The sequence below is a fragment of the Talpa europaea genome (assembly GCF_964194135.1).
Source record: "Talpa europaea genome assembly, chromosome: 10".
In the NCBI taxonomy this organism is placed as follows: Eukaryota; Metazoa; Chordata; class Mammalia; order Eulipotyphla; family Talpidae; genus Talpa; species Talpa europaea.
The window spans coordinates 5,476,166-5,493,597 of record NC_140077.1 but is presented as its reverse complement, the minus strand read 5'-3'; the positions used below and the strand labels follow the sequence as shown (position 1 = coordinate 5,493,597).

Here is a 17,432-nt window from a genome sequence, read left to right as displayed (position 1 = left end):
AGGCCCCACACCTATTTTTTAACCACAAACCATTGGTTTAAGATCCAATCTAGTTGCTAAGGATCGACTTGGGACTTTCTGTGTTTTGATGAGGGCATGGGTAATGGTGAAGAATTTAATTAAAACAATCATATTATAAAATGAATTGAACTTGAAAAAAATGTTTTGGCAAAATGAGCGCAGGAATTCATAAGAATAAATGGCGTGGGCCTCCCTGGTGGCGCAAGGGGTTAAGCACAACCTCTGTAGCATGAGTTCGATCCCTGGCTAGCCAGGGAGAAACCCACATGGCGCAGCAGACCTCTCCTGACTCACCTGCTGCTCCCCTCAGCAGTGTATTTCAGACAGTCTGCCTGTTCAGTTCCCCACTATGTTTCTGGTGGATGCTCTCACCTACCACATCTCTGGCCTGTACCCCAGCTCTTATATGTAGAAATAAATAAATCTTAAAAAATAAATGGCTTAATTCCCTTTTTATCTTGAATATGTTATACAAGTTCTTTATTTGTTGTTCAGTACTAAATTACAAATTTTGAAGCCCACTTTGTTTTACTTGGCAGTAGTCATATTAGCCCACAGACACTTGCGTTGAACTGGTCTTTGTTTATTATCTCAGCTACTTGTATTTCCCTGTGCCACGCCGCTGCTGAATCTGTGGCCCAGTGTGTTAGACTGCCAGGACAGTTTCTCATTTCTCTTTCTCACACAGAGGCTTATAGCTGTATTCAGCCAGTTCAAATAAAAACAAGTCTTGAGTGGAAAGGTAGCAGTGTCTGAAAAAAATCACTTTGGTGGTAGTTAGGGGATCTTGAAGACATCCTAACCTTTCATTTCCTTATCTGAAAATAAAACAAACAAAAAAACAAGCAAAAGCCTCTAGCCACAAAACATTTTGTGTAAGAACACAGCCATTTAAAGTTACACTTTTCAAATTGTTATATTTTATTGTATATGCATATTTATTTATAATGTTATAGCAGATCAGGAGTGAAAGTTTTGAAAAGATCAGTCTCATTAATAACTGGTTCACGTGGGGACTATCTAGGAGTAACCGTTCCTGGCAAGCTTGTTGAGGTCAGAGAAAATTACCTCCTAATCTTTAGTGAGAACAAATGCATAGTTTTTTTTTAATGTACTTTATTATAAAGTCTGTTTAAAAGTTGATTCTGCACTATTTTGTACAACCTACAATGGAGGAACCTTGCAAAATAAGATTATTTTAATTTTATGTTTGAAATTGTCCATCAGTCTTTTAATTTCTCCTCCCCATATTCTTTTTTTTTTTTTAATTTATTTATTTATGTATACAAGAGCTGGAGTACAGGCCAGAGGTGTAGAGGGTAAGAGGATTCTCCAGAGACACAGTGGGGAACAGAATAGGTGTACTGGGCCTCCCTGGTGGCACAGGGTTAGGACACAGCCTATGAAGCTATTTGCAGCTTCTGCAGCACGAGTTTGATTCCTGGCCAGCCAGGGAGCAACCCACATGGTGCAGCAGACCTCTCCTGTCTTGCCCGCTGCTCCCCTCTCAGCAGTGTATTTCAGTCAGTCTGTCTGTTCGATTCCCCACTCTGTCTCTGGTGAATCCTCTCACCCCCCACATCTCTGGCCTGTACTCCAGCTCTTGTATGCATAAATAAATAAATCTTAAAAAAAAAAGAACAGGCAGACTGACTGAAATACACTGCTGAGGGGAGCAGCGGGCGAGTCAGGAGAGGTCTGCTGCACCATGTGGGTTTCTTCCTGGCTGGATGGGGAATCAAATTGTGCTGCGGAGGCTGTGGACTGCTTCATGGGTTGCATCTTAACTTAACCCCTTGAGCCGCCAGGGAGGTCCCCATATTCTTTTATCTGTTTTTCCTATTTCCTCCTTGACTCCTCTATAATCCATCTAATTTGTTATATTATAAAATATATTAATTAAAGCACTGTTTTGATTACAGGACTGCTCATAATAATTCTTTAATGGCTTCAAATTCTTAGTATAAATTTCTTGCTACTTTGTTTTATTTAGGTCCTGTGTAATTATGTTCTTGTTCAAGTTCCCAACAGCCGTTTTCACTGAAACCCTGTCTGACACCGCATTACGGCTCTACACAGTCCCTTTCCCTTTCCAGTCAGAGCACCCGGGTAGCCTCACCTGCTTGTGCTGTGGCTGGTCTTGTTTTCTTTGCCTGGAACATTCTCTTACCTGTTCTTTGTGTTTCAGAATTTTCTTTTAAAATTCAGCTTAAATGCTGTTCACTCCCCCAGAGTCTTTCCTGCTAGTCTTCGTGGGAATAACTCTCCTTAATTTTTTACCCTTAGTTCTTTCAAGACACAAACCACACATCAAATTTGTTAAGGACAGAATAAAAATATTTTGTATGAAAGTGCCAGTATATACATTCCTTGCTTATAGTTTAAAGAGTATCATTTAATATTTTTTTGGAAAATTAGTATCAATGTACGGTAAGTATAATGAATATTACTTAATTAATATAAATGATTTCAAGTGTATTTAAAAGTACATTTTACATGGGGTTGAATCCAATCTTTACAAGATACATTTGGTTAAAACTTTAATAGTACAGGGCCTCCCCGGTGGCGCAGCGGTTGAGCGCTGGGTTGCGAAGCTGCCCTCGGCCTCTGCAGCGCCGGTTCGATCCCCGGCTGCTCCCTGCCCACCAGAGGAGGGTCCCACTAGCATGCAGACCTCTCCTGCCGCCCACTGCTCCCCTTAGCAGTGTACTTCGGTCCTTCTGCCTGCTCTGCTCCCCCATCTGGCTCTGGTGAATTCTCTCACCCTCCTGCGCTTTTGATTGTACCCAGTGCTTGTATAAATAAATAAAAATAAATCTTTAAAAAAAAAAACTTTAAATAGTACAAAGTGAATATATATGTATATATACCCACATACATATATATGCGTTTGTTACAGTTGTATTGTTTCATGTCTCTAAATATTTTTTCCCATTGCTGTCAGGAAAAAAATCTGATCTTATGCCTTTTTAAACTCATGAAAAAGAAAATGAGTTTAGCAATAGTGATAAAAATGGTCTTTTTGTTATAGATTACATTGTGGTGGAATAGAATTCAATCTTGTTGCCCACATTGTCTGTTTGACTTCAAATCTAGTAAATACCTGAACTGAAAAGTTGTTTTGTAAAATGTGATAATAAAAAATCTAATTTCTTAACTTTTTTAGTGTGTATAGAACATCCATATATAAAATGAATTCTTAATATTGTGCTTTAATTATATATTAATAATTTGTTTCCAGAACCTGCCTTCTGGGTCATCACGTGTTGGAGCCATAAAACTTACCTACATTTCAAAGGTAACCTTTATGTGTTGTCTTATGTCCATGTAAGATGAAAATTCCTTAGAATGGGAGTAGATATAAAAGAAGTGACTGTCAGCAGCAGGAGCGCTCCTATTTTGCCCATTCTCTTCAACTAATCCACCTTTTCTATTTTCTACTCTGTCTCTAGTGACCTCCCGCACCTTTATGTGTCTGGCCTACACCCTGAGTCTTACTTGTAGCAGATACCTTGGATTACAGTTCCCAGCTTGCTCTATTGACGGGGAAGGAGCAGGGTGCATGTAAAAGAGAAAAAAAAGGAGTGACTTCCTTTCTTTGTCATTTAATGTTGATGTTAGACTCATATGCTAAAGATAGTATCTAGTTACTGTGTTTAGGAAGCCCTTTGATGATATTAGGAAGAACATAGGGTTAATGCAAAGGTTGTAGCAAAATGCAAAGGGTGACTTTTTAAAATTTTTTTTAAATATTTATTTTATACAAGAACCGGGGTACAGGCCAGATGCGTGGGAGGGTGAGAGGATTCACCAGGGACAGAGCAGGGAACAGAACAGGCAGACTGAGGGGAGCAGCGGGCGTGGCAGGAGAGGTCTGCGTGTCATGTGGGACCCTCGAACCAGTGCTGCAGAGGCTGCGGGCAGCTTCGCAGCGCAGCGTTCAACCACTGCGCCACCAGGGGAGGCCCCAAAGGGTGACTTTTAACTTTCATGATCAGGTACATGAATACTAGAAGTGGAAATCAGCTCACAGTTGGATTCTCTATTGGGGAAGTTTGGAGATTTTTCTAAATCTATTTTATTTGTTTTAAACTGTTCCTAATAATTTTTATTCCCATTACTTTGACTTTTGCTTATGTTTTATTTTGAGGGGTTTTAACCATCTTCATGATGGTTTCACTTTGTCTCTGCTAATTTCTGTTTTCTTTATTGATGTTTGTGGTATTTTTGCAATACTATTTTTTTCTTTTAAAACATTTAGACTTGATATTGGCAAGTAGTTTTTTCCTTGTGTTCTTACATTAGTGTTTTGGAAACTAAGATTGAGTTGCTGAGCTGCCAGCCCTGAAGTTTTTTTGTGTTTTACACAGAATGATAAGTTTGTTGATTATTGTTTAAGATATGGGCTGAGAAGAGTAGCAGCACAAAATGGATAAGTAATGTGCCTATGCATTCTGTTATGCATGAACATTCTTTTACGCATGCATTGGGATTTACTAGCAAAGGTTACAGCAGAAGATAATTTATAAATGTGCCTCTGTTTAAAAAAAGTTATTTTTATAAATAAAGTACTTGTTTTCAATTTTTTAAAAAGATTTATTTATTTATACAAGAACCGGGGTGCAGGCCAGATGCATGAGAGGATTCACCAGGGACAGAGTGGGGAACAGAACAGGCAGACTGACCGAAATACACTGCTGAGGGGAGCAGCGGGCAGGACAGGAGAGGTCTGCCGTGCCATGTGGGACCCTCGCCAGCTGGCCGGGATCTAACTGGCGCTGCAGAGGCTGCAGACAGCTTCACAGCCCTGTGCTCAACCGCCTGTGCCACCATGGGAGGCCCAATACTTGTTTTCAATATTAAAATAGAACTATTCATTTCCATTGACAAAAAGCCACTGGACAATAAAGATTACATATTTAAAGGGAAATATTTTATGTTAAAATGTAAATTTACAAAAGACAAATATTGTTTAAGTATACAAGTATTTCTGTCAGTTTGCAGCTTACATTCTATAGATAGTATTGTTAGGGGCATAGAATTCCATTGTAAATACATTTTAGAGTCCAGTTTACTAGATCGTGTACAGTCTGTGTATAAACTGTTGTAAGTAAACTGCTGGGCATCGCTTACTCTCAGTGACGTCGACAAGAAAGCTCGGCTTATTGGACTGGGCAGTGGAGGGAGAGCTCCCCTGTTGCTGGTGTCTTTTCAGTTGTTGTTGCCTAGACTCTTCAAAACTAGAGCTCTTTTTAAAACCAAAGTTATTTTTTCAGTAAAGCCAGCGGGCTGACTGGCCAGCTGCTTTCCCCTCCTCCCTTGTTCCCTTTTAAAATACAGCCTTCTCTCTGGTGGGCAGTTAACTTTCATTTCTGTTCCACAGCTTATTGTAGTTTAACTTATGTACGGTTAGTATTCCACTTTAGACATGCCACTTTTCCCCAGAATTTATTCCTAGAACAAATTTCAGTGTGACTCGGAGCTTTGAATTTGCTGGGATCTGTTAAGAACCCCAGACTTAGAATTCTTCTTGAAAGTCCAAGACAGTTGTGGAGATGTAAGTGGGCAGCAGCCTGGCAATTGTCATGAATGGATTTCTAGAAAAAGCGACATTGTCTGAAGAGAGAGCAGCAACTAGGTGCAGCCAGTTGCTTCACTTTCTGAAAGGAGCTGTGTGACCCTATTGTCCCTGGAATTCTGGTGTACAAGAGGGGTTCATGCCCCTTCAGGTTAATGCCTCCTGGATTTGGGGACTTTAAATATATACTCCACCCTTTCCTACCACTGTGCTCTCCTGCAGTTCTCAGTTAGTTTAGAAATAGTTTGGAAAGAATGCATCATTTCTGTGGCATATTCGTTGAGATTATTTTGAAAATTATCTTAAACTAAAAATATTTATATACGTAACACAGAGCTTAATGGTTTACTTTTTTTTTTAAGATTTATTTTTATTTATTTATTTATACAAGCACTGGGTACAGTCAGACACGCAGGAGGGTGAGAGAATTCACCAGAGCCAGAGCGGGGAGCAGAGCAGGCAGAAGGACCGAAGGACACTGCTGAGGGGAGCAGCGGGCGGCGGGAGAGGTCTGCGCGCCATGCGGGACCCTCCTCCGGTGGCCGGGGAGCAGCTGGGGATCCAACTGGTGCTGCAGAGGCTGCGGGCAGCTTCGCAATCCGGCGCTCAACTGCTGCGCCACCGGGGAGGCCCTTAATGGTTACCTTTCAATTGCACGTTTCTTTGAAGAAAAACAAGTTTGTTCAGAGAGATCATGGATGTATTATTTGTTTTAAACATCTTATAGTTGGGAGTCATATCCTATATTTGATTTACAGTTCTTTTTCAGTTTAATTTTAAAGTTGAAGCAGTTTAATTTTTAAACTTGAATCTTTAAAGTGTAAGTTTAGATCTCTGTGCTCCATGTGTAATTGTCGGGAAATCCTGTGTAGACGTCTGCACAGCATGTGAGGTTGGTTGTAGCATCACACGAGGAGGTGAATGACTCTTTTTTCTCTGGTAGGTTAGCGATGCGACTAAGCTAAGGCCGAAGGCTGAGTTCTGTTTTGGTAAGTAGTCATTTTGTTAATTATTTTAAGTTAGACTAATATAATTACACCCTATAGATAGGAAAACAGCCACAGAAAGTCCCACAGCACAAACCTCCTGGTCAATGATTATTCTAAGGCAAATTTCCTGAAACCACCATCCAGGTGCTCCCCTAAAGCCCCCTTCCTATACCCCGCCCAGTCACAGCCTCTCCTCCTGCCCGTGTGTAATCACTATGTAGGCATTAATAACGAATAGCCATCAGCTCCAGTGAGATTTCGGGTAATTCCCTACTTTCTACCTTGTATTTGTCTACATTAAATACATAAACGGCGAAAAGGATTTGGCTTTTAGTGGGTGGCTAAGAGGAGTTTACAGTTGAGGAACAGGGATAGTTGAGGGTAGCAGAGAAACTTGTTCAGCAAACATTCAAGGAATGTCAAGTGCAGCGGCAGTTGCTGTCCTTAAGGCTCTCGCGGGCAGGGGCATTGCAGGCTAATTACCTGTAATGACTGTGGTGCGTATCGCAGCACAGTAGGTAAAGAGGTGCACAGTCATTAAGCACTAAGGATCTTTGTGAGGATCTTCAGATCCTCACGTGGGATCTAGGGGTCAGGGAGGCCACATTGGATGAGGAGACACTTGAGTTGTCAGCTAACCCTGGTCATCCCTACCATTGGGGAGAAAAGGTGGAGGGAGGATCCCCCAGACAGAGGCAAAGGGAAGGGAGTTTTGCTTGTGAAGGGAACCAAACACTGAGTGAAGCTGGAGGAACTGAGGAGAGAAGAAGGCAGGCTGAGGGCAGGTGTCACGTGTTGGCAGGTGATTTTTTTTTTTTTTTTTTAACGAGTGGAGAAATTAGAGGGGAAGGAGAAATTAGAGGAAAGAAGTTTGTGGTTTCTTTTTGGCTAGGAGAGTTCTGATGCATTTAGATTATATAAGTGGCTTTTAAACTACTGTACTTAGGTAAAGACCTGAATTGGGATAGGGAAAAGAGGAAACATGAAAAGCACTAAAAGGACAAGTACAGGGACTAGATGACTGGATCTGTGGGAGCTGAAGGGAAGAGAGGTGCCAGGCAGGTCTACTGCAGTGGAGGGTGAGAATTTGAGGAGAGGCCGTGGGGTGCGCAGGGTGTTTGGTAAGGACTGTGAAGTGGTAGGGAACTTGCGGATGGAGCTGTGTTGGTGACAGTAATGCAGGACTGGATGGAGCTTAAAAAAAATGGAGAAGTTTGGAATCTCATAACCATGGGTAATAGTTGACGCTGGAGAATTGCTGGGCTCTCAGCAAGTGTGTCAGTGGGCATGTGTGATGAGGGCAGCGTGGCCGACTGACATCTGAAGGAACTATTTTACGTGGAGTAAAAATGATTGAGTTCCCTGATGGACTAGTGGTTAGGATCTGGCACTCTCATAAAGTAGAAAAGATCTTCCTCAGGGTAGAATTCATGTTCAAGTTCTAGTTGTCTTTTGTTGAGCCGTGGGGCTTCTCAGGGCAGAGTGCCAGGGTAGCCTTGACAAGGCCAGGGAGCAGAGGGCGCGTGAGCTGGACATGCTGGCCAGCTGACTGAACAGGGACTCCTTCTCATGCCTTCACCCCCACTGAGAAACAAAAAAAAAAGTTGCCTGTTTATAATTTGGTCATTAAATAGGAAAGTACCTCAGCCTTGTGTCTGAGAGGCTGGTTACTGGGGGCAGGTCAAGTCGCGGGGACTCTATGTCTTAGATTATATGCTGCACACACCCTTGACACGTCCTCTTGGTGTAAAACCTCAGAGTGACAGTTTGAAAGGACAGGGATATTCAACAACAGATTCGATACTCAGTTGGGGGCTTTAGAATGATGGATTTTGGTTGGAATCAAAGACTAATACAGCCATTTGCTGACCTGTCAGTAGTTGATGAGCTCTCTCCTGCTGGAGGAGCAAAGAATCACAGAATGTTTGCCCTCAGGAGGGAGGCACTGGCTTCTAAAATGAACCACAACTTCCCTTCAAAATAGCAGCATAAAGCGTTTCCCTCCCGTTTCCTCTCATATTGCCCAGAAACAGTGAGAGCAAGAAATACCCAAACCATTTTTCATGAAAGCAGCAGACACTGCTCTACCTATAGCCCGAGGGGTAGGACAGCGGGGAGTGTTTGGAGGTAAATACCATGGCAGAGGAGAAGAGGCCAAAGAGGAGCTGACCGTTCGGTGTCCTGCCCCTACCCAACTCTCACCAGCCTAGGTCCGGGAACTTACCGTGAAGGGTGGGGCAGAGAACAAGGCTTTTGCCTGAATGTCCACATGAGAAACCACTTCTAGTCCCTACCTCCATCTCACTCGGTCAGGCAGCCCCCGCCCCCTCCTCCAAGCAAGAACTGGCGTGTTTCGTGTCTGCAGAAATAGACTCAGTGATGTCCTGTGCTTGGAGACACTCGTCCCAGAGAAGGTGAGATGAGGCAGGAAACTGCAGATAGGATTACGTGAAAGTCCGCCCGCTGCACGCAGCCTTCTGGGGCCAGCCGGGGCATCAGGCAGCGCGGCACAGGCGGGATAAAACCTGGAGATGCCGAGGAAGAGACCCATGGGCAGGAACTGACCTCTGGGCATTTCTGCCAGGAGAGCTTGTCGATTAGTGAGCTCTACCAGCTGACAATACAACCCTGCAGCATTTCGGGGAGCTTTTGGTCTGTTTTTTTTAGCAACTTCTTTTAAAATATGAGGACTGTGCATGGTTACATGACATTTGCTGAGAGAAAACTATCATATAGGGAAAAGAATGTGAGAGTGAAAAGCTCAAGAAAAGTAAGATAAAGACAAAGCTAGATAACAGGAGAGAAATATAATTAGAGACTCTGTCAAGTCTAACACCAATAGAGAAGATGATGGAAGAACAGAGGAAACGTAGAAAATTGACAAAGAAATGATAAGATAAAATGTCTCAAAACCATTGATCTTCTCATATTGACATTTGAACCATAACCAGTTGACCCTACATTGTGAGATGACTTTTGTATGCAGTTAAGTTAATATTTGCACTTCAAGTTATATCTATTCGATGTTTTCACTCTGATGGTAAAAACTCAAAACGGAAAAGCTGTACGTCAGTGAAGGTGGCAAGAGCACTTGAGTGTTCTTGGGGATGTGCTCATGGACACGATGAAACCCTGGCTTTCAAAGCACAGCAGTGGACAGGTTTTGTACACTGTTTCTTAACATTCAGAGTGTCCTCCCAACTCCCACATTGCTGATACCCCACTTTTCAGTGATTCGCTCTACATTTTCACAGTACACTTGGCGGGACATTGTTCAGATGAGGGTGGGGTGCTACAGGCGATGATGAACAGCCATCTGTCCCCGGCACTGTGCCAGCTTCTTTATATACGTGGCCTCCTCCCCTCAAGGAGGGGTGGTGTCCTTCCCAGTTCACAGATGAGCAGGGTGGAGTGCAAGGTAGCAGCTGTTACAAGGTGATGTCGCTCGTTAGTGGGTGATGCCGGCAGCCTCATGGTGTCTTTTTAAAGGTGTATTTGCCCCTTGTCTGTCCTTGAAAGGAAGGTTTGTGTGTCTTGGGCAGGTCTACAGGGGTAGAGTTACTTAGTGCTTAGATTTTCAGACTTCAGAGGTTGTAGGCCGATGCCTTAACCTTGAGGAGGAAAAAGCCTGAGCTTCAGCCTACATAAGATTCATCCAGTCTTTTTAGAAATTAAAAACAAAAACCATATATTGATAGATATAGTATCTTAGCTATAATTTGTTAATGTGTATTTGTGGTGTTTGTAATTTCTCCAGTCTCTAGAATGACGTAAAAGAGCAATTTATAATGTGTTTAAATTTCTTTACTTTCTAGGCTGGTTGTTTTATAACACTTCACAAGATATGAATTGACTTCCTTTCTGAGACCTTCATCTCAATTCAAGGAAGCTCTGGTTTAGTGTATTGGTCTTAGTCCCAATTTCAAAATCTTGTGTGTTTAAGAAGCTTTTTTTCTCCTTGAGGGTTTTCATTTCCCCCTTCCCTTAGTCATATTCAACTGCATGCTGGTATATATCATTAAAAATGTTGATGAGTCTTTCGGAAGTTATTTTTAACATTTCAAAAATTACAGCAATGTAGCTGTTCAGATACTTTCGCTTCTAAAATAATGTTTTTAAAAGTAAATGCACATGATGTCTAATTAGTAAGCTTGAATTCAAGGATTGACTCTCTGCAGTGTGTAGACAACTGTGTGTGTAGGTAAATCAACCTTACACGGTGGGTAGTCACTAAAGGGGCATCTGTAACTTAAATTGCATTAATTCCAAATGTTTGAAGATTCTAAGTATAAAAAAAACATAAATGCTATAATAATGAAGGTGTTTACTTTTGTAATCCTGAGTTAGGGAGATTTTCTAAATATGACGTGAAAACAAGTGTTGTTAACGGAATAGCAAAAGATTGATAAACTGTATCTGTTTGATCAAAGATACTGTGATCAAAATGAGCAGACCACAGACAGGGAAGTGCTAGTGAGAGAACCGAGGGTTAAAATGAAAGCTCCTGTGAATCAATAAAAAATAAATTAACTCGAGAAATATGGGTGAAGAAAATGAAACTCATGAACCATCATGTGGCCCATAAACGTCGAGCTCATTGATCTTAGTGATCAGAGAACCTAAGATATGATCAGGAGGTGATTATTTACTGACTAGCTTGTGAAAGAGCCAGGGTCCAGCCAGGGAAGCACACTGTAGGTCTTTCCAACCCAGGGGCATCGTAGCCCAGCTGCTGGAAGGCTGAGAGCTCACGTGGGCTTGACGCACCTCCACAGTCAGGCCAGGGAGGAAGAGTGTTGCCAGATGTTAGAACTCTGGAAGGGCCGCGGTGCAGCTAGTGACTGGTGTCTGAGGCTGGAGTGGGGAGCGGCCAATAGCCTGGAGCTGCTGCTGCCACTGGAGGAAGGGTCAGCAGGAGTCTCCTTGCCCCATTTGCCTCCCCGTCCAGTCACTGGTCTGTACCTCCCATTGGCAGAACGTGACCCACCTGGCCAGGAAGTTTAGGAAATACCGTTTGCAGGCTCCCACCCCAGTCATGCAGCCTTGACAGCAAGGGGTGGTGCATTAGGAGCACAGCTGCCAGCAAGGCTGGGTGGGGATTAGCAGAGGAAGCCTCTGCACACTGTTGTTAGGCATGCAAGTGGATTTCATCTTTCAGGAAGACAATTTGCCAATTTATAGAGAATTTTAAGTGTGAATTCTCTGTGATTCAACAAATCTGTGTTAGGAATCTGTGTTCTACCCTGTAGAAATGCTAGCCAAATGCAGCCAAGTCTGAAGAGAGATGTATGCATGCTTTATTGGGGTACTTTATAGAACTTCAAAAATTGGAAATAGCTTAAATGTCCATTATTAGGGGATTGGCTATAGCTATATTGTTGTATATCCATTTAGTGAAAAACAAGTCTATTAAAAATGAGTTTTATCAGTGTTATTCAGTGATTAGAAAGTGGTTGTAAATACCGCCTAGTGTTTTCTCAAATCCAAGAGTCACAGTATTGAACCTAGCAGAGTTTTTAGTTGCTGCAAACAAATTTAGAGATAAGTGCAAAAGTTCGTATGTTGTAGTTTGTTTTTTCTCTCAACAGTTATGAATGCAGGGATGAGGAAATACTTTCTACAAGCCAATGATCAGCAGGACCTAGTAGAATGGGTAAATGTGTTGAACAAAGCTATTAAAATTACAGTAAGTATTTCTATTAATTTTTTTTGTTTAAATGCCTGAAAGTAATCTTTTTTTTTTTGAAAATACACTTACTGAATGTTATCAGCTCACCAACAGGTTGCACACTCAAAGTTTGTTTTAAAGACAGGTTTAGACTGTGAATATATTTTCTTGTACTTGGTGGTTATTGACCCTTGAGTGAGCTCATGAATGTCCTTTTTTTTAAAGATTTATTTATTTATGCATACAAGAGCTGGGGTACAGGCCAAAGATGCGGGGGGCTGAGAGGATTCACCAGAGACAGAGTGGGGAACAGAACAGGCAGACTGACTGAAATACACTGCTGAGGGGAGCAGCGGGCGAGTCAGGAGAGGTCTGCTGCGCCATGTGGGTTGCTCCCTGGCGGGCTGGGGATCGAACTCATGCTGCAGAGGCTGTGGATTATTTCATAGTGCGGTGCTTAACCCCTTGTGCCACCAGGGAGGCCCTCATGAATGTCTCTTTAGCCAATTCTATACCTAATAAGGATATATGTTCCTGTAGGGTTTTTTTTTTTTTTTTTAAAGATTTATTTATTTATTTATACAAGCACTGGGTACAGTTAGAAGCTCGGGAGGGTGAGAGAATTCACCGGAGCCAGAGCAGGGAGCAGAACAGGCAGAAGGACCGAAGTACACTGCTGAGGGGAGCAGCGGGCGGCAGGAGAGGTCTGCGCGCCATGTGGGACCCTCCCCTGGTGGTTGGGGAGCAGTTGGGAATCGAACCAGTGCTGCAGAGGCTGCGGGCAGCTTCGCAACCCAGCGCTCAACCGCTGCACCACCGGGGAGGCCCTGTTCCTGTAGGTTTTAACCACTGCTTATAGTAATGTTTATAGGGCAATTCATAAAGAGTCCTGCCGTGAGGACATGTTTTTATTCTTTGTGAGTGGAGTAGGGGGCTCTCTGCCACCTTCCCACGTGACAGCAGTAGACGGTCCTGTCAGCTCAGAGGACTAGGTCTGGCGTGAGGAGTGTGGTGAAGAAGGGAGCGGGGCGAGGGGAGGTAGAGACCAGGAGAAGGAGAACCCAGGGAGAGATAGGGCCTGGACCCAAAGAACTGTGGCTGCTAGAAGGTTCTGGACCCTTGGTCCTGGGAGCTGTCTAAGGCCGTGCATAACTTCTCTCCCCTGCATTTCCCCTCTAGTGTCAGGGCTTGGCCCTTGCACACCTCCCTGCTACAGCTGCTGGCTTCCTCCCTGGGCTTCTCCTCTCGTTTGGATTTCTAGTGAACATTACACTTAATGATCACTTCACCACACCAGAGGCAGGTTTTGCCCGCGTTATCTGGAGAAGTACAGATTAGGGTTGAGGGACAAACTAGCAGGAGTGAGGGACTTGTGCCAGTTTGACTAGTAAGTGGTTCTGGGTCCTGATCAAAGCATAGGGCCTTCCTGCTGCCAGGAGGAGTCCTGTCCTTACTCTTCTATTGCTGAAGCAAAAAGACAAGCTTTTCTGAGAATTTATTTTTGATGATGACAAGCAAGTGGATTGTCCTATTCCTTAATTAGATCTCTTTTTTCCCTCCTTATTCACTTTTGGAGAAACACATAGTAGGCCTTGGAAAGGGACAAGAAAGAATTTTGTGTGAGGTTTGTGTAAATTGGAAGTGTATTTTTGCTAAAGTACAGTTATTTACTCTAACCCTAAACAATTTATTCTCAGAAAACATATGTCCTGAAAGTCAGCATATGTTAGCCACTTGTTAGTCACCATCTGAGATGAATGATTTCATATTTATGTCACAACATAATAAAGAGTTAATGTCACTAGAGCTGTTCTCAGAGTGAAGTCGAATTTTTTGGCTTGTACCAGCACAGCTTGTTACCACATGACAGCAAACACCCACGCATTGCATCTGATCTGTACATGAAGCAGAAGTTATTTTAGGTTTGTGCAGTTTCAGGAAAGCAAATTCTTGAGGCAGTTCAGAAGTGTGTATTACTGAAAGAAATATTTAGCTGTTTTTAACTCTTTTAATAAATAAATTTTCCCTATTTGGAAAAATTTTCTTAGAAAAATGATGACTGGTAACTGGTGAATTAATTCATATTTTACAATTTGCAAGAATAAGCAGTATTGGTTTCTTAGTGCTTTATGAGAAAAAGCAGCGAGTATTATTAGGCTTTATCCATTTTGGGGTGCTTGAATTGCTGTATCCAGTTTATTAATAGCAGGAGACAATATAAATGACATTGTTAAGCTTATCTGAATGCAAGAGAAACTAATTAGGGTTTGGGTAATGTTTTAAAAATAGCTTTTGTGGTCTTGCAGCTTTATTTCACATGTTGAAAATTTTATACATTTTAAGATAAATCTGTTCATAAATGATATTTAGATTTTTATAATTCACATTTTGAAAATATAAATACATGTAGGATGTAAGAATCCTTGTCAACCAAGCGATTATTATTATTATATTAAGATGAATATAGAATTGCTAGCACTAGTAAAAATCATCTTTATATAGATACACATTTAACTCATAGGATAGCAATAAAAACTCTCCATGTTTTAATAAGATACATTTAATTTGCCCTTTAAAACAGTCTTTACAGCTTAAGTTTCATATGCATTTTACACATTTAAATGTATTAGTGTGTGGAATCTCTAATTTGCCATACTTCCTATGAAAATTGCTGTTGATATATGTGGATTTCTTTGGAAAATTAAAGTTTACATTTTAATATATGCACAGTTTAGTTTTCTGTGGATTCACTCCAAATGACATTTTGGCCAACTATGTAATTTAGTGGTCTGCTGAGTGCAATGTGATGTATCAACTTAAAATTTTTAGAAATCCAAAATTAGGTTTTAGAAATATGTGGTTTCAGAATGGGGGTGGTTAGAGGTAGTGGAAGGGATGGTGATTATTTAACTACTTCCTAATTATAGTGCCTTGCATCTTAACAGACTCCAATACCATAGTCTGGTGCTTTACATATTTCCTTGAAGTCTGAATATTTGTTGGTAGCTGCCATTTGAAGTGTTTTCCCCCTTCTTTGAATAAAAAGAAAGAGCCATAGGAGAGGAGTCAATCCTGAAGAGAGTGTTAATGACTCGAGTTCAAAAATCACTTTTGAAAGTCTGCTTTCCACCAGCTATTCATTTATCTGAATAATGTAAACATGGTGGCCTCTCATCCCTTACTGAGTCTTAAGGATTGGCCAAGACATAAGGTGCATTCTTGAACAGAAACCTGCTAGCTTTTAAAAGTATGTTTTCTCACCGTAGGTTTTAATTTAAAAATTAATACTGGATTTTAATTTAAAAATCCATGTTTTGAAAGTGTAGCAAAAATTCACCCCCTTTTCCCCCTTTAAATCGGCAGCAAGGAGCACACAGCAAGCTGAGTGCTGGACTCTGGGCCTGACAGGGGGGTCTGTGTGCAGAGGTGCAAGACTCCTCCTTCACTGCTCTCACTCCTGGCTCTGTGGGCTGCGTGGGCCCCTCAGGAGGGCCAGGTGCTCAGGAGTCTGTGTTCGAGCATTTTGGCTTCAGTCTTCAAGCCCTGCCCTTATTCTCCATTTCCTTCATCTCTTCATTCTTCAGTCAAGCTTACCTTTTCTATTCCTATATTACAATTTCCTCCTATTAGGATCCTACGTAAATGCCTACTAGAAATACATTCAGATCTCTCACAAAAAAAGTCACAATGAAAAAGGACAGAAAGCAAGAGAAAAGGAAGACAGGTCGCAGGTAGCGACCACACGTGTTTGTCCTTAACTCTTGCTCTGTGCGATGAGGTTCCTTTTCTGATTCTCTTAAACAGGTGTCTGATGGTGTCTTTTTTTTGTCCTAAAATATATTTACTTAATGATTGTACCAGTCCAGACTTTCCTTTAGAATTTTAAAGGGAGTTACCTATATCTGTGGGTATTTTGCTTTTTCTTAGGATTACTACAGTTCACATAGTTTTTTGTAAAAACGCCTTTCTTGTTTGATTCTTGAACTCTGGAACGAATCTGTATTCAGCGTTTTATTGTAAGGAGGAATTAGAACTAGTGGCTGTAACAGAATAGGCAAACAATTTTTTGGTTGGTTGTTTTTTTAAAGATTTATTTATTTATGCATACAAGAACTGGAGTACAGGCCAGAAGTGTCGGGGTGAGAGGCTCACCAGAGATAGAGTGGGGACTAGAACAGGCAGATGGACTAAAATACACTGCTGAGGGGAGCAGCAGGCGAGACAGGAGAGGTCTGCTGTGCCGTGTGGGTAGCTCCCTGGCTGGGGATCAAACTTGTGCTGCAGTGGCTGTGGATAGCTTCATAGATTGCTTCTTAACCCCTTGCGCCACCAGGGAGGCCCCGGAATAGGGAAACAATTTTTTTAATGTCATTTACTGGAAGAAAAATGGAAAAATCAGGGCCTCCCCTGGTGGTGCAGCAGTTGAGTGCTGGGCTGCGAAGTTGCCCGCAGCCTCTGCAGCGCCAGTTCAATCCCGGCCACCGGCAAGGGTCCCACATGGCGCCAAGGCCTCTCCTGCTGTGCCCACTGCTCCCCTCAGCAGTGTATTTCGTCACTCTGCCTGTTCTGTTCCCCGCTCTGGCTCTGGTGAATTCTCTTACCCTCCCGCGCTTCTGACTGTACCCAGTGCTTGTATAAATAAATAAATAAATCTTTAAAAAGAGAAAGAAAAATGGAAAAACCAGTATAAATTTTGTATATTTTAAGGTGCGATGAAGAGGGGTTTCGTTGGAAATTTCCATAGACATGGAAATTGACTGAATGACTAAATCCCCAACTAAATCCGTTTTCGTATTGCATTTAAAACACTGCAGACACCTAACCTCTTAGGACAGACTTTCCGATGGGTCCTGGAGTCAGTCTCTGTCTCTGATCCTAAGCCGAATAGCTGCCCATTTAGTCACTGGCCTCCTGCTGGCCGTCTGTCTCATTCCCCTTCTCTTCCATCCTTTCCCTGTCCACCCCTCGCCCCCCTGTTTCTGCCTGTGACTGGCACTGCGCTGTAAATGTGGATGTGAGGGTGGAGGGTGGGCTGAGGCCTGTGGAGAAAGCCTTAAAGGAAGCCTCTCTCTCGCAGTAAGCAGGAGGGAAGGAGAAGAGAGGGAGGCCGTTCAGAAGTCCCCAGACACCAGCTATTTATATCTGAAAATTATATTTATGTGAGTTGGGATCTACT

General features: G+C 42.2%; 1 protein-coding gene across 12 annotated transcripts in view; it reads left to right on the top strand.

The window, feature by feature from the left end:
• Window positions 1-17,432, top strand: part of PLEKHA1 (pleckstrin homology domain containing A1) — a gene marked incomplete at both ends in the record, with an annotated part of 40,158 nt that overhangs the window by 3,077 nt on the left and 19,649 nt on the right. For 7 of the 12 annotated variants that reach the window (XM_084244576.1, XM_084244572.1, XM_084244577.1 and 4 more), the window contains 3 exons: window positions 3,263-3,319; window positions 6,543-6,588; window positions 12,177-12,274. In XM_084244576.1, coding sequence (XP_084100702.1) covers window positions 3,263-3,319; window positions 6,543-6,588; window positions 12,177-12,274 — 201 coding nt within the window. The remainder of the gene's footprint in view (window positions 1-3,262; window positions 3,320-6,542; window positions 6,589-12,176; window positions 12,275-17,432) is intronic. The other 5 variants (XM_084244573.1, XM_084244575.1, XM_084244574.1 and 2 more) reach the window with 2 other exon arrangements.